The sequence below is a fragment of the Euprymna scolopes genome, chromosome 9 (assembly GCF_053919585.1).
Source record: "Euprymna scolopes isolate OS-2025 chromosome 9, ASM5391958v1, whole genome shotgun sequence".
NCBI classification, from domain to species: Eukaryota; Metazoa; Mollusca; class Cephalopoda; order Sepiida; family Sepiolidae; genus Euprymna; species Euprymna scolopes.
In genome coordinates, this window is record NC_136490.1 from 76,479,230 (window position 1) to 76,502,027 (window position 22,798).

Below are 22,798 nucleotides of genomic sequence, written 5' to 3' on the forward strand. Positions count from 1 at the left end.
GAAAATGTAAGCTATCCCTGCATACGAATTTCTAAAAATATGAGCTACATATCTATGCATCAGAATTTCTAAAAGTATTAGTTGCATATGTATGCATAGGACTTTCTAAAAATATGAGCTGCGTATATGTGCATAGGAATTTCAAACATATGAACTGCATATGTATGCATAGAAATTTCTGAAAATATGAGCTTCATATGTATGCATAGGAATTTCTAAAAATATGAGCTGCATGTCTATTCCTATGAATTCCTATAAATATGAGCTGCATGTCTCTGCATAGAAATTTCTAAAAAGATGAGCGGCATATCCCTGCATGGGAATTTCTAAAATTATAAGCTGCATATCTCTGCATAGGTATTTCTAAAAATATAAGCTATGTCTGCATAGGTATTTCTAAAATAATTAGCTGCATATGTATGCATAGGAATTTCTAAAAATATGAGCTGCATATCTCTGCATTGGAATTTCTAAAAATATGTCTAGGAATTTCTAAAAATATATCTAGGAATTTCTAAAAATATAAGCTGCATATGTATATATAGGAATTTTTATAAATATGAGCTGCATATGTATATATAGGAATTTTTATAAATATGAGCTGCATATGTATATATAGGAATTTTTATAAATATGAGCTGCATATCTCGGAATATTAATTTGTAAAAATATGAGCTGCATATTTATGCATAGTAATTTCTAAAAAATATGAGCTGCATATGTCTGCAGAAAATTGACAATGTCCTATCTGCTTATCCTTCAGCTAATATTCATGTCTGTGGAGGCTTTAATGTTCACAATGTGGAATGGGTGACTCACTCAAACAATGATTTTTCCATTGCTTATGACCTCACTCAGATTGTTCACGAACCCATCAGTGTGCCTGATACTGACGGCCAGTTTGCAAGTCTCCTAGACCTTTTTCTCACAACTTGCCCTGAACTGTGTTCAGCTTCCGTTCTGTCCTCACTTGTATCTTCTGATCACTCTGTTGTATCAGTTAAGATAAAAATGAAATGCAATAACTCCTAAGATGTACCTTTCCATTGTACAGTATATCGATACTCTATGGCTGACTGGGATAGCTTCCGTAAATTTTATCAGATCTAAGTCTGTGTTCCATGTTTAAAAAGGATGTGTCCTCCATAGTATCATACCTGATGGAATGGTTAATTGTAGGTATAGACCGTTTAATACCCTTAAAATAATTCCAGCAAAAACCTAACAGCTAGCTGTGATTCTCTCCAGAATGTGCTGCTGCCATTGCGCACATAAATCACTTTTTCCATTGCTTCCAATGTAATAGATATACTGAGACTAAAGCAACCACTGTAAAAAAGTTAAGAACATGAGAGTTATATGCTCAGTCCGTTAAGTCCAAAGTAACTGAGCAGCGGCTTGGTACCCACCAGTTGTGGCAAATAGCAAACAATCCTGAACAGAAACGTGTGCTCTATCCTAACTATCATCAATTGACCTGAGGTAATCTCGTCAGCATCAGACAACGCCAAACTCTTTGCCAAGAACTTTGCAGCTAATTCTACCCTTTGCGACCAAGGCCGCCAACCTCCAATATTTCCTGCTGTATAAGAAAACACGCTATGTGATATACATATATCTGTATGTGATATTGCCAAGCTAATTTGAAACCTTGATTCCAGTAAAGCAACCGCCTTGATGGTATTCCAGTTATAGTACATAAAAAACTTCAAGCAGAACTAGCGCCCATCCTTACAAAATTGTTTACATGTTGCCTTAACGAGAATTGCTTCCCATCACCCTGGAAAATCTCATCAGTATCCCCTGTATTTAAGAATTCAGGTGATCGCTCATCTCCCTTTCAGTAAGGCCAATAAGTCTCCTGTGCGTCATGAGTAAGTTGCTGGAATCTGTGTTAAATAAAGAAGTAATCAACAATCTCAACAAAAATAACCTTAGTGACACGCAATATGGTTTCCGTTCTGCTAGATCTACAGCAGATGTGCTTACAGTTATATCTCATAGGATTAGCAAATGTCTCGACGGAGGCTTCCTTTCTAGGGCAATTGCTCTTGACATATCAAAGGCCTTTGATAGAGTATGGCATAAACGTTTACTTCACAAGATCTCCAGCTACGGTATAACTGGAAATGTCTTAATTATTAAATCATTTCTCTCTGATAGGTTCATAAGAGTAGTGGTTGATGGGCAGAAATCAGAAGCTCTCAGTATTAATGGTTAAGTCCCTCAGGGGTTCATCCTGGGCCCAACTCTCTTCCTGATATACATTAATGATCTTCCAAATCACATCCTTACATCATTCATAGACATTTATGCTGATGACACTATTATTTATGGTAGTACATCTAAAATCGTAAATGACCAAGTTCTCTCTGATTCTCTCTCCTCTGATCTTGAACATGTGGTACAATGGGGAAAATAGTGGCTGGTTACTTTTAATGCATCTAAAACCAAGCTTTTATCTTTACATCATCAATGCTCTGATCCCCATCTGGCATCAACTGAAATCAATGGATCTCGTCTTGGGTAGGCCTACACACCTATGGAATTGTCTTCCATTTTCCTGCTTTCCAGCTGATTACAATATGGTAGTCTTGAAGTCTAACGTAAATAAGTTTTTGATGAGCCTTTCCATATAAGTTAACAAATTCAACAAATTTCCATTACTAACGATTGCTATATTGCCAATTTCTACTGTACACTCTTTAACCCTTATCCTCGAGTGGCTTCAGGGGCTTGATACTTGGTGATGCCCATGTAAAAAAACCATATATCAATATAAATCTTGTGTATGTGTGTATATCATTATCAATCTTGTATGTGTGTGCATATCATTATCAATCTTGTATGTGTGTGTATATCATCATCAATCTTGTATGTGTGTGTATATCATTATCAATCTTGTATGTGTGTGTATCATTATCAATCTTGTATGTGCATCATTATCAATCTTGTATGTGTATCATTATAAATGTTGTATGTGTGTGTATATCATTATAAATGTTGTATGTGTGTGCATATCATTATAAATGTTGTATGTGTGTGTATATCATTATAAATGTTGTATGTGTGTGTATATCATTATAAATGTTGTATGTGTGTGTATATCATTATAAATGTTGTATGTGTGTGTATATCATTATAAATGTTGTATGTGTGTGTATATCATTATAAATGTTGTATGTGTGTGTATATCATTATCAATCTTGTATGTGTGTGTATATCATTATAAATGTTGTATGTGTGTGTATATCATTATCAATCTTGTATGTGTGTGTATATCATTATCAATCTTGTATGTGTGTGTATATCATTATAAATGTTGTATGTGTGTGTATATCATTATAAATGTTGTATGTGTGTGTATATCATTATAAATGTTGTATGTGTGTGTATATAATTATAAATGTTGTATGTGTGGGTATATGATTATCAATCTTGTATGTGTGGGTATATGATTATCAATCTTGTATGTGTGGGTATATGATTATCAATCTTGTATGTGTGGGTATATGATTATCAATCTTGTATGTGTGGGTATATGATTATCAATCTTGTATGTGTGGGTATATGATTATCAATCTTGTATGTGTGTGTATATGATTATCAATCTTGTATGTGTGTGTATATCATTATCAATCTTGTATGTGTGTGTATCATTATCAATCTTGTATGTGTGTGTATCATTATCAATCTTGTATGTGTGTGTATATGATTATCAATCTTGTATGTGTGTGTATATCATTATCAATCTTGTATGTGTGTGTATATCATTATCAATCTTGTATGTGTGTATATCATTATCAATCTTGTATGTGTGTGTATATCATTATCAATCTTGTATGTGTGGGTATCATTATCAATCTTGTATGTGTGTGTATCATTATCAATCTTGTATGTGTGTGTATCATTATCAATCTTGTATGTGTGTGTGTATCATTATCAATCTTGTATGTGTGTGTATATCATTATCAATCTTGTATGTGTGTATATCGTTATCAATCTTGTATGTGTGTGTATATCGTTATCAATCTTGTATGTGTGTGTATATCGTTATCAATCTTGTATGTGTGTGTATATCGTTATCAATCTTGTATGTGTGTGTATATCGTTATCAATCTTGTATGTGTGTGTATATCGTTATCAATCTTGTATGTGTGTGTATATCATTATCAATCTTGTATGTGTGTGTATATCATTATCAATCTTGTATGTGTGTGTATATCATTATCAATCTTGTATGTGTGTGTATATCATTATCAATCTTGTATGTGTGTGTATATCATTATCAATCTTGTATGTGTGTGTATATCATTATCAATCTTGTATGTGTGTGTATATCGTTATCAATCTTGTATGTGTGTGTATATCGTTATCAATCTTGTATGTGTGTGTATATCATTATCAATCTTGTATGTGTGTGTATATCATAATCAATCTTGTATGTGTGTGTATATCATTATCAATCTTGTATGTGTGTGTATATCATAATCAATCTTGTATGTGTGTGTATATCATAATCAATCTTGTATGTGTGTGTATATCATAATCAATCTTGTATGTGTGTGTATATCATAATCAATCTTGTATGTGTGTGTATATTATAATCAATCTTGTATGTGTGTGTATATCATAATCAATCTTGTATTTATGTTGTAGATTTATTTTTCAAGACCAGTTTATTTTTTGTTCCAAGATGAGAAAGCTCACAAAGCTATAAATCTTGCTAATAATATTGTTCTTCAATGAAGTCAATGTTTTTTAATTTTTACATCTTGCACATTTTTTGCAATTTAATGAAACACTATTGCGTTCTATTCCCAGTGCTGTCTCCCCTATGCATTCCGGTGGTCCAGGTGCTGAGGGTGTACAAAAACGGAGAAGAAGGTAAATATTACCCGTTTTCTTCATTACAAATGGAAGAAATTACCCAAAAGCAAGTTTACATCATGTTTTTCTTACAGAACTTATAAAATCTTATTTTGTTTTAGTTGTTTGAAAACTGAAGAATTTAATTGTTTTTTTTAATTGCAATATTTTTGAGAATCATTCTTGTGTGGCTAAATTTATATGCGTACAAAATACACCAACAGTTATTTATATTTGTTTAACATTAAATGTTGGATATGTTAATGTGCACTCTAAGAATGTCCCGTTCTTCTTCCTCTTTCTGCTAATCTGATAAGTCAACATTCAAATATTTTCTAAATTTTCATTTTTTTTTTTGCACTGATTCAATAAATTTAACGATTCTACACTTCTATATGTATATATATATGTTAAACTTCTATACTGTTAAACATTTGTTAAACGTTCAGTAAAACAATACAAATTGCGTAAACATGAAAAGCTGCAACATTTGCAAAACATTTGCAGAACATTTGCAAAACATTTGCAGAACATTTGCAAAACATTTGCAGAACATTTGCAGAACATTTGCAAAACATTTGCAGAACATTTGCAAAACATTTGCAGAACATTTGCAAAACATTTGCAGAACATTTGCAGAACATTTGCAAAACATTTGCAAAACATGTGCAAAACATGTGCAGAAAATTTGCAAAACATTTGCAGAACATTTGCAGAATACTGATTCGCTACATCTATGAAGTTTAAGCAAATTATTTTATTTTGAGATGAACATGGATTGTTTATGTTGTAAATTGCATTTTAAAAATAGAGATTTTGTTGAAATTGTTTATATTTGAAGAATATCTAAAAATATAAATTTTACAATTGAACCAAATCCGAACTATGTATCCCTTTAATTTGCATTTTATTTAAAAAAAAAATTTTTTAGTAGAAAACTTGTATATATTCTAAATTAAAAAATATAATGCATTTTTTCTTTTTTTTTTTTTTTTAAATCAAGACGAAGAAGCAAATCCCCTAACAAAGGTCCACCAGAAGAGTTAAAGAACCATTTTGTGTAAGTGATTTTTATTCCATACCAACACACTTGCCACTTTATCTACAAGTTGTAAAGATTTACAATAAACATAATTGTTTGGTGAGTCTGCAAGTGAATACGTAATTAAATGTGACTTTTTTTTAATATTAAATTCATATCAGCACTCATTAAGTATTCCATATCTACCAACTTAGAATTGATTAGAGCTGTGCTGCGTTGTTGTATGGATTTCAACTGAAAAATGACAAATCTATAAGATTCAAAGTTAGATTGGTAAACATACACAAAATTTATGTTCTGGAGAATATTTGTTATCAATGTATTTATATTTCAAGAGAGAATAATATCAGAGTGAATAAAAAGATTCTTTTTAGATTTCAAACTTTCGTCTGAGAGACATTTTTTGAATAGTGATTCTGAATAGACGAATAAACACAATGAATCTGAAATTTATTATTTCGTTAAGTAATAAAACTATGTTGGATGAAAATAAACTTTATCTTATTTTAAGTTCGATTTCTTTAAAAGTTCATTTTTTTAGTATTTCTTCTTTAAAAAAATTGGTTTGAATTTTTATAACTGTATTTTTTTCTTTAAATCTATTGGTACACTTTTTCTTTTCATCTCTAGGTACAATTTGGTTGAAACAGATGACTGGTCTGAAGATCAACTCAGAGAAATTCCTTATACAAAAGTAGAGTAAGTAAATTTTGTTTATCTAAATTATCTCCTATTCTTCTATATCTCCTATATATAAGATTTTGATTGCAGAAATTCCCCTGTGGACCAAGTATTGTAGGTTTGCAATAACAGATGCCACATACTAATGTCTAGGCTATTTGCCTTATGTAATTTTCAAACACAATTTTAGACACATTAAGCCATTATAATAAAATAGTATATTGCATCCTAGGAGCAACACCATCACAATTACGACATCTATAGAGAAAGGAGTCCCTATTTTTCTCTATAAATATTTAGTCCTCCCACTGCTGTCAGTTGACACTGGGACCAATTCTACATTTTCCTATGATACTTTCATTGCACCCATCGTAAGTGGTTATTAGCTACATACACATAACATAATCTTTCCATTTTCCGATTCAAAAATAATAATTTCTCTCTTCTCAAAATCCACCCCATCCAATTGGCTGAGATGAGCCAATTCTATTATCCCAGAATCCACTTCTTCATACATAAATGAATGCTCCAGAAATTTTCCAATATAGCATCGCTCTCTACATGAGGCAATAAATACCAAATATAAATATATTAACCACTCAAAAACAGAAACTTAAATACTGTTAACCTTACACTTATCTATGCACAAAGTGCCTACATACCAACATGCCCTCTAACATAAAAAAACTGAAAAAAAAAAAAAAAAACATTTATGAATACCATTATTTATTTTTCAATTTGGGAGCGGCTTTCCGACTCTTACAGGATGCTATGTTTTTTTGTTTTCATTTTGTTTTTTGTCTTTTTTTGGGGACGTTTTTCTTTTTATATTTATACTGCATGGGTGGGGAGAGGTGTGTAGGGGTAAAATAACATTAGGAATTTCAGGTGGAGAGAGGTGTTTATAAAAATGGTAGTAGCAGGGTGGGGGTGGGGATTAAACAAAAGTAGGCAGACCGGGTAGAGAAAAGGGTAAAAAAAATGGTAGCAGCAGGGAGGGGGGTACCCGGTGTTGCCCGGGTGTGTGTCCTTGGTGTAAGAACCCTGGGTGGAGAGTGGTGTTAAAAAAAAGGCAGGCTCAAAACCGTGACATGAAGGTGGAAAAGAAAGTGAAAGAAAATCTAATGTCTTACCGATGCTCCATGATGTGACCGGAAGTCGAAAGTGTTCAAATTAAGTGTCAATCAAAAAGAAAAGATGACTTGCGGAAATAGCGTCAGAAAATCCGACCCCTCCTGCAGAAAACTGCCCAGTTGAGGGTGAAGGAATTAATGTTTTTGGCTAATATTTCAATATTTGTCGTCCGAAGGGTCGAGCTTCAAAATGATATTGATCTCGTCAGGATCCGTTGTCTCTGTCGAATGTTTTTGAGAGACATACAAACACACACATACATGTACACATTTTGCCTTTTATATATATAGTTTGTTTTTTTTCTTTACTCTTAGTGGGGACGATTTTAATTATATATTTTCCAAAAATTACCTAGGCTTCAACCATCTTACTTTTTTTTTATTTATTACATTTTCACCCCAAACAAGGCTTATTGCCACTTTGATATAGGGGGCTACTATCACGGATAAGCTACAGGGGTACTATGTGGGGAGTTGGGAAGCAAGATGTCTGTTTACATTACACTTGAACTTCTGCATGTCAGTACAGTTGGGGAAGCAGGAACTCGGAAGGAAATTCCAAAGTCTAGCGGTTCTGGGGAAGAAACTACTGGAGTAGAAGGCTCTCTTACATCTAGGGATCTCAACTGTGAAGAGGTGGGATTTTGCTGCTTGTCGGGGGTATTTACGTCGAGGGGGTACAAGTGCTTGCAGTTCGTTGAAGCATTCACCATTAAAGTACTTGTAGAAAAGGCAAAGGGATGCTACATTTCGTCGATGGGACAGAGGCTGAAGCTTATGACAGTTGAGGACCTATCAGGTTGGCGACTCTCTTTTGAACCTTGTCTAGGAACAAGAGACTAGTAGCAGATGCACCAGCCCAAATGTGACAACAATACTCCATACTTGGGCGAATGGTGGCCTTATAGAGGTACAGGATACTTTCAGGCGTAAGTAGCTTTCTAGCACAGTAGAGAGAACCTACCTTCTTCGCAACGTTCCTGGCAATGTTCTCAATGTAATTGTTCCAACTCATGTTTACTGTGAACGTTAGGCCAAGGAGTTTAAAAGATGTACTTTTAGATAAAGAGTCTTTGGCCATTGGTGGTAGAGAAGGTTTCTTGTAATTATTGAAGGAAACAAGTTTAGTCTTGGCAGCATTGAATGTGACCATCCATTTTTGTCCCCAAACTTATAGTGTCAACTGCTTTCAACTCTTACACGATGCTATCTTTTGATTTGTTTTCGTTTTTTGATAGACAAACAAATTGTAAAAACTTATTTTTATATAAAACACATTATTCGACTCAAAGACTGAAATAAAACCAGAAAAAATTACATTTTTATTATTTTTTTATCATTTTTTATTAGACTAAATTTACGACATTCAACGCCGCCATATTGCTTTTAAAAATTGTCCTTTCTAACATTTGACAAACTGGCCTTTTTAAGGCCAAATTTGGTCTTTTTTATACTCTTAAGTAAAACACGGTTGCATGAAAAGATAAAAAGGGCCAAATTTAGCCTTAAAAAGGCCAATCTGTAAAACCGTAAAAGGGCCAGATTTTGTAACCAATATGGCAGCCTCGAATGTCTTGCATTTAGTCTAATAAAAATGATGAAACAATAATAAAAATTAAATTTTTTCTGATTTTATTACAGCCTTTGGGTCGATTAATGTGTTTTATATAAAAATAAATAGTTTTTATAATTTTTGTGTCTGTCAAATAGATATAGAATTTCCAGTACGAAAAAAAAAACAAAAATCTTCACTTAAAAAACTATGCAGATTTATCCTTATTTTTCATTGTTTTAATTTTGGGTAAACTCAGTTTTATTAAGTCTGAACACATATGTACAAATTTCCTTGCTTATCAACTGTTTTTTTTAAATAAACAAATCTTTATAATATGATTTCAATCACAAATGTAAAGATATTATAAAAAAACTAAAAATATTTGCTCTTTACAATATTTTGTTTTTCTTCAAGAAAAATTCAAACAATTATTTCGCTTTTTCTTTTAAAAATATCTTTGAAAATCCAAATCAAAATTTGCTTCTCCATTTATTCCAGGACAAAAAGTCATGCATATAGAATCAAGCATTCTCCTAAATCAAAACATTACAGCAAGTCACGTGGCCGCAGTGGAGGGTAAGAAATAATGTATATCAATATTATGTATATTCATATATTATTCAGTATATAACAATGCGTATATTAAAAACAAAAACTATAAAAAAATACATGCATTTTATCTGAAAAATCATTTCAGAAATTAATGTAACTTGAGCAGTGATAAATATGTGACAGTTACTACAATGTGAATGTGACAGTTGCAATGATATAAATGTGACAGGTGCTATAATATAAATGTAACAAATACTACAATGTAAATGTGACATTTACAACAATGATAATGTGACAGTTACTATTATATAAATGTATCAGTTACTATGATGTAGAAGTGACAGTTGTTTTTTTGTGAATATGGTGTGACCGCAACATTTTCTACAGTATGAATGTGATGTTATGAAACTATGAATGTTACAATATCTCGCAAAATTTTTTACAATTCTTAAAAAATTACTTCTGATATTTCTATTCACTGTTTTCACTTAACGTGTTCTGTTCTTTTCAATAAAATCTTAACAAATTTAATTTCATATTTTTTATATAATAAATATTTAGTATGAAAATGATGTTTTCATGAATTGGCTTAATTTAATTTCTACTAATTTTTCTTCAATATATACTTTTTATGAGTAAAATCATTATGCATGTTATTTGCATTCAATTAGAATGTGAATGCTAACACAATAGCTATTAGATCCAGTGACTGTTGCAAAGAAAACTGACTTTTTACATGGCCAAAGTGATTTTAAGTGTTCATTATGAACTTTAAAGCCATATCTAGGTTTTGCCGATTCGTGTGATATAGAATAAAAACAGTTTAATGAATTTGCTACTTTTTTAATCAAAGTTTCTTTATACCAAATTTTTTTTTTAAAGCACAAATATTAAAATAATTATGGTTATCTAAAATTATTTTTTTATAAGATGTTAGCTTTTAGAGTATGTAAAATGATTATGGTTATCAAAAATAATTTTTTATAAGATGTTAGCTTTTAGAGTATGTAAAATGATTATGGTTATCAAAAATTATTTTTTTATAAGATGTTAGCTTTTAGAGTATGTAAAATGATTATGGTTATCAAAAATTATTTTTTATAAGATGTTAGCTTTTAGAGTATGTAAAATGATTATGGTTATCAAAAATTATTTTTTTATAAGATGTTAGCTTTTAGAGTATGTAAAATAATTATAGTTATCTAAAATTATTTTTTTATAAGATGTTAGCTTTTAGAGTATGTAAAATAATTATGGTTATCTAAAATTATTTTTTTATAAGATGTTAGCTTTTAGAGTATGTAAAATATATATGGTTATCTAAAATTATTTTTTTATAAGATGTTAGCTTTTAGAGTATGTAAAATATATATGGTTATCTAAAATTATTTTTTTATAAGATGTTAGCTTTTAGAGTATGTAAAATAATTATGGTTATCTAAAATTATTTTTTTATAAGATGTTAGCTTTTAGAGTATGTAAAATATATATGGTTATCTAAAATTATTTTTTTATAAGATGTTAGCTTTTAGAGTATGTAAAATATATATGGTTATCTAAAATTATTTTTTTATAAGATGTTAGCTTTTAGAGTATGTAAAATATATATGGTTATCTAAAATTATTTTTTTATAAGATGTTAGCTTTTAGAGTATGTAAAATAATTATGGTTATCTAAAATTATTTTTTTATAAGATGTTAGCTTTTAGAGTATGTAAAATAATTATGGTTATCTAAAATTATTTTTTTATAAGATGTTAGCTTTTAGAGTATGTAAAATATATATGGTTATCTAAAATTATTTTTTTATAAGATGTTAGCTTTTAGAGTATGTAAAATATATATGGTTATCTAAAATTATTTTTTTATAAGATGTTAGCTTTTAGAGTATGTAAAATATATATGGTTATCTAAAATTATTTTTTTATAAGATGTTAGCTTTTAGAGTATGTAAAATATATATGGTTATCTAAAATTATTTTTTTATAAGATGTTAGCTTTTAGAGTATGTAAAATATATATGGTTATCTAAAATTATTTTTTTATAAGATGTTAGCTTTTAGAGTATGTAAAATATATATGGTTATCTAAAATTATTTTTTTATAAGATGTTAGCTTTTAGAGTATGTAAAATAATTATGGTTATCTAAAATTATTTTTTTATAAGATGTTAGCTTTTAGAGTATGTAAAATATATATGGTTATCTAAAATTATTTTTTTATAAGATGTTAGCTTTTAGAGTATGTAAAATATATATGGTTATCTAAAATTATTTTTTTATAAGATGTTAGCTTTTAGAGTATGTAAAATTATTATGATTATCAAAAATTATTTTTTATAAGATGTTAGCTTTTAGAGTATGTAAAATGATTATGGTTATCAAAAATTATTTTTTTATAAGATGTTAGCTTTTAGAGTATGTAAAATAATTATAGTTATCTAAAATTATTTTTTTATAAGATGTTAGCTTTTAGAGTATGTAAAATAATTATGGTTATCTAAAATTATTTTTTTATAAGATGTTAGCTTTTAGAGTATGTAAAATATATATGGTTATCTAAAATTATTTTTTTATAAGATGTTAGCTTTTAGAGTATGTAAAATATATATGGTTATCTAAAATTATTTTTTTATAAGATGTTAGCTTTTAGAGTATGTAAAATAATTATGGTTATCTAAAATTATTTTTTTATAAGATGTTAGCTTTTAGAGTATGTAAAATATATATGGTTATCTAAAATTATTTTTTTATAAGATGTTAGCTTTTAGAGTATGTAAAATATATATGGTTATCTAAAATTATTTTTTTATAAGATGTTAGCTTTTAGAGTATGTAAAATAATTATGGTTATCTAAAATTATTTTTTATAAGATGTTAGCTTTTAGAGTATGTAAAATGATTATGGTTATCAAAAATAATTTTTTATAAGATGTTAGCTTTTAGAGTATGTAAAATAATTATGGTTATCTAAAATTATTTTTTATAAGTTGTTAGCTTTTAGAGTATGTAAAATAATTATGGTTATCTAAAATTATTTTTTTATAAGATGTTAGCTTTTAGAGTATGTAAAATAATTATGGTTATCTAAAATTATTTTTTTATAAGATGTTAGCTTTTAGAGTATGTAAAATAATTATGGTTATCTAAAATTATTTTTTATAAGATGTTAGCTTTTAGAGTATGTAAAATAATTATGGTTATCTAAAATTATTTTTTTATAAGATGTTAGCTTTTAGAGTATGTAAAATGATTATGGTTATCTAAAATTATTTTTTATAAGATGTTAGCTTTTAGAGTATGTAAAATAATTATGGTTATCTAAAATTATTTTTTATAAGTTGTTAGCTTTTAGAGTATGTAAAATAATTATGGTTATCTAAAATTATTTTTTATAAGATGTTAGCTTTTAGAGTATGTAAAATAATTATGGTTATCTAAAATTATTTTTTTATAAGTTGTTAGCTTTTAGAGTATGTAAAATAATTATGGTTATCTAAAATTATTTTTTATAAGATGTTAGATTTAGAGTATGTAAAATGATTATGGTTATCAAAAATAATTTTTTATAAGATGTTAGCTTTTAGAGTATGTAAAATAATTATGGTTATCTAAAATTATTTTTTTATAAGATGTTAGCTTTTAGAGTATGTAAAATGATTATGGTTATCAAAAATAATTTTTTATAAGATGTTAGCTTTTAGAGTATGTAAAATAATTATGGTTATCTAAAATTATTTTTTTATAAGATGTTAGCTTTTAGAGTATGTAAAATATATATGGTTATCTAAAATTATTTTTTTATAAGATGTTAGATTTAGAGTATGTAAAATAATTATGATTATCTAAAATTATTTTTTATAAGATGTTAGCTTTTAGAGTATGTAAAATAATTATGGTTATCTGAAATTATTTTTATAAGATGTTAGCTTTTAGAGTATGTAAAATAATTATGATTATCTAAAATTATTTTTTATAAGATGTTAGCTTTTAGAGTATGTAAAATAATTATGATTATCTGAAATTATTTTTTATAAGATGTTAGATTTTAGAGTATGTAAAATAATTATGATTATCTGAAATTATTTTTTATAAGATGTTAGATTTAGAGTATGTAAAATAATTATGATTATCTAAAATTATTTTTTATAAGATGTTAGCTTTTAGAGTATGTAAAATAATTATGATTATCTAAAATTATTTTTTATAAGATGTTAGATTTTAGAGTATGTAAAATAATTATGATTATCTGAAATTATTTTTTATAAGATGTTAGATTTAGAGTATGTAAAATAATTATGATTATCTAAAATTATTTTTTATAAGATGTTAGCTTTTAGAGTATGTAAAAAAAATTATGGTTATCTGAAATTATTTTTTATAAGATGTTAGCTTTTAGAGTATGTAAAATAATTATGATTATCTAAAATTATTTTTTATAAGATGTTAGATTTTAGAGTATGTAAAATAATTATGATTATCTAAAATTATTTTTTATAAGATGTTAGCTTTTAGAGTATGTAAAATAATTATGATTATCTAAAATTATTTTTTATAAGATGTTAGCTTTTAGAGTATGTAAAATAATTATGGTTATCTAAAATTATTTTTTATAAGATGTTAGCTTTTAGAGTATGTAAAATGATTATGGTTATCAAAAATTATTTTTTTATAAGATGTTAGCTTTTAGAGTATGTAAAATAATTATGGTTATCTAAAATTATTTTTTTATAAGATGTTAGCTTTTAGAGTATGTAAAATAATTATGGTTATCTAAAATTATTTTTTATAAGTTGTTAGCTTTTAGAGTATGTAAAATGATTATGGTTATCAAAAATTATTTTTTTATAAGATGTTAGCTTTTAGAGTATGTAAAATAATTATGGTTATCTAAAATTATTTTTTATAAGTTGTTAGCTTTTAGAGTATGTAAAATGATTATGGTTATCTAAAATTATTTTTTTATAAGATGTTAGCTTTTAGAGTATGTAAAATAATTATGGTTATCTAAAATTATTTTTTTATAAGATGTTAGCTTTTAGAGTATGTAAAATAATTATGGTTATCTAAAATTATTTTTATAAGTTGTTAGCTTTTAGAGTATGTAAAATGATTATGGTTATCTAAAATTATTTTTTTATAAGATGTTAGCTTTTAGAGTATGTAAAATAATTATGGTTATCTAAAATTATTTTTTATAAGATGTTAGATTTAGAGTATGTAAAATAATTATGATTATCTAAAATTATTTTTTATAAGATGTTAGCTTTTAGAGTATGTAAAATAATTATGGTTATCTAAAATTATTTTTTATAAGTTGTTAGCTTTTAGAGTATGTAAAATGATTATGGTTATCTAAAATTATTTTTTATAAGATGTTAGCTTTTAGAGTATGTAAAATAATTATGGTTATCAAAAATTATTTTTTATAAGTTGTTAGCTTTTAGAGTATGTAAAATAATTATGGTTATCTAAAATTATTTTTTATAAGATGTTAGCTTTTAGAGTATGTAAAATAATTATGGTTATCTAAAATTATTTTTTATAAGATGTTAGATTTAGAGTATGTAAAATAATTATGATTATCTAAAATAATTTTTTATAAGATGTTAGCTTTTAGAGTATGTGAAATAATTATGGTTATCAAAAATTATTTTTTATAAGTTGTTAGCTTTTAGAGTATGTAAAATAATTATGGTTATCTAAAATTATTTTTTATAAGATGTTAGCTTTTAGAGTATGTAAAATAATTATGGTTATCAAAAATTATTTTTTATAAGTTGTTAGCTTTTAGAGTATGTAAAATAATTATGGTTATCTAAAATTATTTTTTATAAGATGTTAGCTTTTAGAGTATGTAAAATAATTATGGTTATCTAAAATTATTTTTTATAAGTTGTTAGCTTTTAGAGTATGTAAAATGATTATGGTTATCAAAAATTATTTTTTTATAAGATGTTAGCTTTTAGAGTATGTAAAATGATTATGGTTATCTAAAATTATTTTTTTATAAGATGTTAGCTTTTAGAGTATGTAAAATAATTATGGTTATCTAAAATTATTTTTTATAAGATGTTAGATTTAGAGTATGTAAAATAATTATGATTATCTAAAATTATTTTTTATAAGATGTTAGATTTAGAGTATGTAAAATAATTATGATTATCTAAAATTATTTTTTATAAGATGTTAGCTTTTAGAGTATGTAAAATAATTATGGTTATCTAAAATTATTTTTTATAAGTTGTTAGCTTTTAGAGTATGTAAAATGATTATGGTTATCAAAAATTATTTTTTTATAAGATGTTAGCTTTTAGAGTATGTAAAATGATTATGGTTATCTAAAATTATTTTTTTATAAGATGTTAGCTTTTAGAGTATGTAAAATAATTATGGTTATCTAAAATTATTTTTTTATAAGTTGTTAGCTTTTAGAGTATGTAAAATAATTATGGTTATCTAAAATTATTTTTTATAAGATGTTAGATTTAGAGTATGTAAAATGATTATGGTTATCAAAAATAATTTTTTATAAGATGTTAGCTTTTAGAGTATGTAAAATGATTATGGTTATCAAAAATTATTTTTTTATAAGATGTTAGCTTTTAGAGTATGTAAAATAATTATGGTTATCTAAAATTATTTTTTTATAAGATGTTAGCTTTTAGAGTATGTAAAATATATATGGTTATCTAAAATTATTTTTTTATAAGATGTTAGATTTAGAGTATGTAAAATAATTATGATTATCTAAAATTATTTTTTATAAGATGTTAGCTTTTAGAGTATGTAAAATAATTATGGTTATCTGAAATTATTTTTTATAAGATGTTAGCTTTTAGAGTATGTAAAATAATTATGATTATCTAAAATTATTTTTTATAAGATGTTAGCTTTTAGAGTATGTAAAATGATTATGGTTATCAAAAATTATTTTTTTATAAGATGTAAGCTTTTAGAGTATGTAAAATAATTATGGTTATCTAAAATTATTTTTTTATAAGATGTTAGCTTTTAGAGTATGTAAAATAATTATGGTTATCTAAAATTATTTTTTATAAGTTGTTAGCTTTTAGAGTATGTAAAATGATTATGGTTATCAAAAATTATTTTTTTATAAGATGTTAGCTTTTAGAGTATGTAAAATAATTATGGTTATCAAAAATTATTTTTTTATAAGATGTTAGCTTTTAGAGTATGTAAAATGATTATGGTTATCTAAAATTATTTTTTTATAAGATGTTAGCTTTTAGAGTATGTAAAATAATTATGGTTATCTAAAATTATTTTTTATAAGATGTTAGATTTAGAGTATGTAAAATAATTATGATTATCTAAAATTATTTTTTATAAGATGTTAGCTTTTAGAGTATGTAAAATAATTATGGTTATCAAAAATTATTTTTTATAAGTTGTTAGCTTTTAGAGTATGTAAAATAATTATGGTTATCTAAAATTATTTTTTATAAGATGTTAGCTTTTAGAGTATGTAAAATAATTATGGTTATCAAAAATTATTTTTTATAAGTTGTTAGCTTTTAGAGTATGTAAAATAATTATGGTTATCTAAAATTATTTTTTATAAGATGTTAGCTTTTAGAGTATGTAAAATAATTATGGTTATCTAAAATTATTTTTTATAAGTTGTTAGCTTTTAGAGTATGTAAAATGATTATGGTTATCAAAAATTATTTTTTTATAAGATGTTAGCTTTTAGAGTATGTAAAATGATTATGGTTATCTAAAATTATTTTTTTATAAGATGTTAGCTTTTAGAGTATGTAAAATAATTATGGTTATCTAAAATTATTTTTTATAAGATGTTAGATTTAGAGTATGTAAAATAATTATGATTATCTAAAATTATTTTTTTATAAGATGTTAGATTTAGAGTATGTAAAATAATTATGATTATCTAAAATTATTTTTTATAAGATGTTAGCTTTTAGAGTATGTAAAATAATTATGATTATCTAAAATTATTTTTTATAAGTTGTTAGCTTTTAGAGTATGTAAAATAATTATGGTTATCTAAAATTATTTTTTATAAGATGTTAGCTTTTAGAGTATGTAAAATGATTATGGTTATCTAAAATTATTTTTTTATAAGATGTTAGCTTTTAGAGTATGTAAAATAATTATGGTTATCTAAAATTATTTTTTATAAGATGTTAGATTTAGAGTATGTAAAATAATTATGATTATCTAAAATTATTTTTTATAAGATGTTAGCTTTTAGAGTATGTAAAATAATTATGGTTATCTAAAATTATTTTTTATAAGTTGTTAGCTTTTAGAGTATGTAAAATAATTATGGTTATCTAAAATTATTTTTTTATAAGATGTTAGCTTTTAGAGTATGTAAAATAATTATGGTTATCTAAAATTATTTTTTTATAAGTTGTTAGCTTTTAGAGTATGTAAAATAATTATGGTTATCTAAAATTATTTTTTATAAGATGTTAGCTTTTAGAGTATGTAAAATGATTATGGTTATCAAAAATAATTTTTTATAAGATGTTAGCTTTTAGAGTATGTAAAATGATTATGGTTATCAAAAATTATTTTTTTATAAGATGTTAGCTTTTAGAGTATGTAAAATAATTATGGTTATCTAAAATTATTTTTTTATAAGATGTTAGCTTTTAGAGTATGTAAAATATATATGGTTATCTAAAATTATTTTTTTATAAGATGTTAGATTTAGAGTATGTAAAATAATTATGATTATCTAAAATTATTTTTTATAAGATGTTAGCTTTTAGAGTATGTAAAATAATTATGGTTATCTGAAATTATTTTTTATAAGATGTTAGCTTTTAGAGTATGTAAAATAATTATGATTATCTAAAATTATTTTTTATAAGATGTTAGCTTTTAGAGTATGTAAAATGATTATGGTTATCAAAAATTATTTTTTTATAAGATGTTAGCTTTTAGAGTATGTAAAATAATTATGGTTATCTAAAATTATTTTTTTATAAGATGTTAGCTTTTAGAGTATGTAAAATAATTATGGTTATCTAAAATTATTTTTTATAAGTTGTTAGCTTTTAGAGTATGTAAAATGATTATGGTTATCAAAAATTATTTTTTTATAAGATGTTAGCTTTTAGAGTATGTAAAATGATTATGGTTATCTAAAATTATTTTTTTATAAGATGTTAGCTTTTAGAGTATGTAAAATAATTATGGTTATCTAAAATTATTTTTTATAAGATGTTAGATTTAGAGTATGTAAAATAATTATGATTATCTAAAATTATTTTTTATAAGATGTTAGCTTTTAGAGTATGTAAAATAATTATGGTTATCAAAAATTATTTTTTATAAGTTGTTAGCTTTTAGAGTATGTAAAATAATTATGGTTATCTAAAATTATTTTTTATAAGATGTTAGCTTTTAGAGTATGTAAAATAATTATGGTTATCAAAAATTATTTTTTATAAGTTGTTAGCTTTTAGAGTATGTAAAATAATTATGGTTATCTAAAATTATTTTTTATAAGATGTTTGCTTTTAGAGTATGTAAAATAATTATGGTTATCTAAAATTATTTTTTATAAGTTGTTAGCTTTTAGAGTATGTAAAATGATTATGGTTATCAAAAATTATTTTTTATAAGATGTTAGATTTAGAGTATGTAAAATAATTATGATTATCTAAAATTATTTTTTATAAGATGTTAGCTTTTAGAGTATGTAAAATAATTATGGTTATCTAAAATTATTTTTTATAAGTTGTTAGCTTTTAGAGTATGTAAAATAATTATGGTTATCTAAAATTATGTTTTTATAAGATGTTAGCTTTTAGAGTATGTAAAATGATTATGGTTATCAAAAATTATTTTTTTATAAGATGTTAGCTTTTAGAGTATGTAAAATGATTATGGTTATCAAAAATTATTTTTTTATAAGATGTTAGCTTTTAGAGTATGTAAAATGATTATGGTTATCTAAAATTATTTTTTTATAAGATGTTAGCTTTTAGAGTATGTAAAATAATTATGGTTATCTAAAATTATTTTTTATAAGATGTTAGATTTAGAGTATGTAAAATAATTATGATTATCTAAAATTATTTTTTATAAGATGTTAGCTTTTAGAGTATGTAAAATAATTATGGTTATCTAAAATTATTTTTTTTATAAGATGTTAGCTTTTAGAGTATGTTAGCTTTTAGAGTATGTAAAATAATTATGGTTATCTAAAATTATTTTTTTATAAGATGTAAGCTTTTAGAGTATGTAAAATAATTATGGTTATCTAAAATTATTTTTTTATAAGATGTTAGATTTAGAGTATGTAAAATAATTATGATTATCTAAAATTATTTTTTATAAGATGTTAGCTTTTAGAGTATGTAAAATAATTATGGTTATCTAAAATTATTTTTTTTATAAGATGTTAGCTTTTAGAGTATGTTAGCTTTTAGAGTATGTAAAATAATTATGGTTATCTAAAATTATTTTTTATAAGATGTTAGCTTTTAGAGTATGTAAAATAATTATGGTTATCTAAATTATTTTTTTATAAGATGTTAGATTTTAGAGTATGTAAAATAATTATGGTTATCCAAAATTATTTTTTATAAGATGTTAGATTTAGAGTATGTAAAATAATTATGGTTATCTAAAATTATTTTTTTATAAGATGTTAGCTTTTAGAGTATGTAAAATGATTATGGTTATCTAAAATTATTTTTTTATAAGATGTTAGCTTTTAGAGTATGTAAAATAATTATGATTATCTAAAATTATTTTTTATAAGTTGTTAGCTTTTAGAGTATGTAAAATGATTATGGTTATCAAAAATTACTTTTTTTATAAGATGTTAGCTTTTAGAGTATGTAAAATAATTATGGTTATCTAAAATTATTTTTTTATAAGTTGTTAGCTTTTAGAGTATGTAAAATGATTATGGTTATCAAAAATTATTTTTTTATAAGATGTTAGCTTTTAGAGTATGTAAAATAATTATGGTTATCTAAAATTATTTTTTTATAAGTTGTTAGCTTTTAGAGTATGTAAAATGATTATGGTTATCAAAAATTATTTTTTTATAAGATGTTAGCTTTTAGAGTATGTAAAATAATTATGGTTATCTAAAATTATTTTTTTATAAGATGTTAGCTTTTAGAGTATGTAAAATAATTATGGTTATCAAAAATTATTTTTTTATAAGATGTTAGCTTTTAGAGTATGTAAAATAATTATGGTTATCTAAAATTATTTTTTTATAAGATGTTAGCTTTTAGAGTATGTAAAATGATTATGGTTATCTAAAATTATTTTTTTATAAGATGTTAGCTTTTAGAGTATGTAAAATAATTATGGTTATCTAAAATTATTTTTTATAAGTTGTTAGCTTTTAGAGTATGTAAAATGATTATGGTTATCAAAAATTATTTTTTTATAAGATGTTAGCTTTTAGAGTATGTAAAATAATTATGGTTATCTAAAATTATTTTTTTATAAGTTGTTAGCTTTTAGAGTATGTAAAATGATTATGGTTATCAAAAATTATTTTTTTATAAGATGTTAGCTTTTAGAGTATGTAAAATAATTATGGTTATCTAAAATTATTTTTTTATAAGTTGTTAGCTTTTAGAGTATGTAAAATGATTATGGTTATCAAAAATTATTTTTTTATAAGATGTTAGCTTTTAGAGTATGTAAAATAATTATGGTTATCTAAAATTATTTTTTTATAAGATGTTAGCTTTTAGAGTATGTAAAATAATTATGGTTATCAAAAATTATTTTTTTATAAGATGTTAGCTTTTAGAGTATGTAAAATAATTATGGTTATCTAAAATTATTTTTTTATAAGATGTTAGCTTTTAGAGTATGTAAAATGATTATGGTTATCTAAAATTATTTTTTTATAAGATGTTAGCTTTTAGAGTATGTAAAATAATTATGGTTATCTAAAATTATTTTTTTATAAGATGTTAGCTTTTAGAGTATGTAAAATAATTATGGTTATCAAAAATTATTTTTTTATAAGATGTTAGCTTTTAGAGTATGTAAAATAATTATGGTTATCTAAAATTATTTTTTTATAAGATGTTAGCTTTTAGAGTATGTAAAATAATTATGGTTATCTAAAATTATTTTTTTATAAGATGTTAGATTTTAGAGTATGTAAAATAATTATGGTTATCAAAAATTATTTTTTATAAGATGTTAGATTTTAGAGTATGTAAAATAATTATGGTTATCTAAAATTATTTTTTTATAAGATGTTAGCTTTTAGAGTATGTAAAATAATTATGGTTATCAAAAATTATTTTTTTATAAGATGTTAGCTTTTAGAGTATGTAAAATAATTATGGTTATCTAAAATTATTTTTTTATAAGATGTTAGCTTTTAGAGTATGTAAAATGATTATGGTTATCTAAAATTATTTTTTATAAGATGTTAGCTTTTAGAGTATGTAAAATAATTATGGTTATCTAAATTATTTTTTTATAAGATGTTAGATTTTAGAGTATGTAAAATAATTATGGTTATCCAAAATTATTTTTTATAAGATGTTAGATTTAGAGTATGTAAAATAATTATGGTTATCTAAAATTATTTTTTTATAAGATGTTAGCTTTTAGAGTATGTAAAATGATTATGGTTATCTAAAATTATTTTTTTATAAGATGTTAGCTTTTAGAGTATGTAAAATAATTATGGTTATCTAAAATTATTTTTTTATAAGATGTTAGCTTTTAGAGTATGTAAAATATATATGGTTATCTAAAATTATTTTTTATAAGTTGTTAGCTTTTAGAGTATGTAAAATGATTATGGTTATCAAAAATTATTTTTTTATAAGATGTTAGCTTTTAGAGTATGTAAAATATATATGGTTATCTAAAATTATTTTTTTATAAGATGTTAGCTTTTAGAGTATGTAAAATGATTATGGTTATCTAAAATTATTTTTTTATAAGATGTTAGCTTTTAGAGTATGTA

The 22,798-nt window shown here is 24.1% G+C and overlaps 1 protein-coding gene across 6 annotated transcripts in view; it reads left to right on the top strand.

Annotated features, from left to right (window-relative positions):
- LOC145284712 (band 4.1-like protein 4A) overlaps positions 1 to 22,798 on the top strand; it is a 402,359-nt gene that overhangs the window by 354,641 nt on the left and 24,920 nt on the right. For all 6 annotated transcript variants that reach the window (XM_080133620.1, XM_080133623.1, XM_080133622.1 and 3 more), the window contains 4 exons: positions 4,825 to 4,887; positions 5,873 to 5,929; positions 6,542 to 6,610; positions 9,779 to 9,856. In XM_080133620.1, coding sequence (XP_079989746.1) covers positions 4,825 to 4,887; positions 5,873 to 5,929; positions 6,542 to 6,610; positions 9,779 to 9,856 — 267 coding nt within the window. The remainder of the gene's footprint in view (positions 1 to 4,824; positions 4,888 to 5,872; positions 5,930 to 6,541; positions 6,611 to 9,778; positions 9,857 to 22,798) is intronic.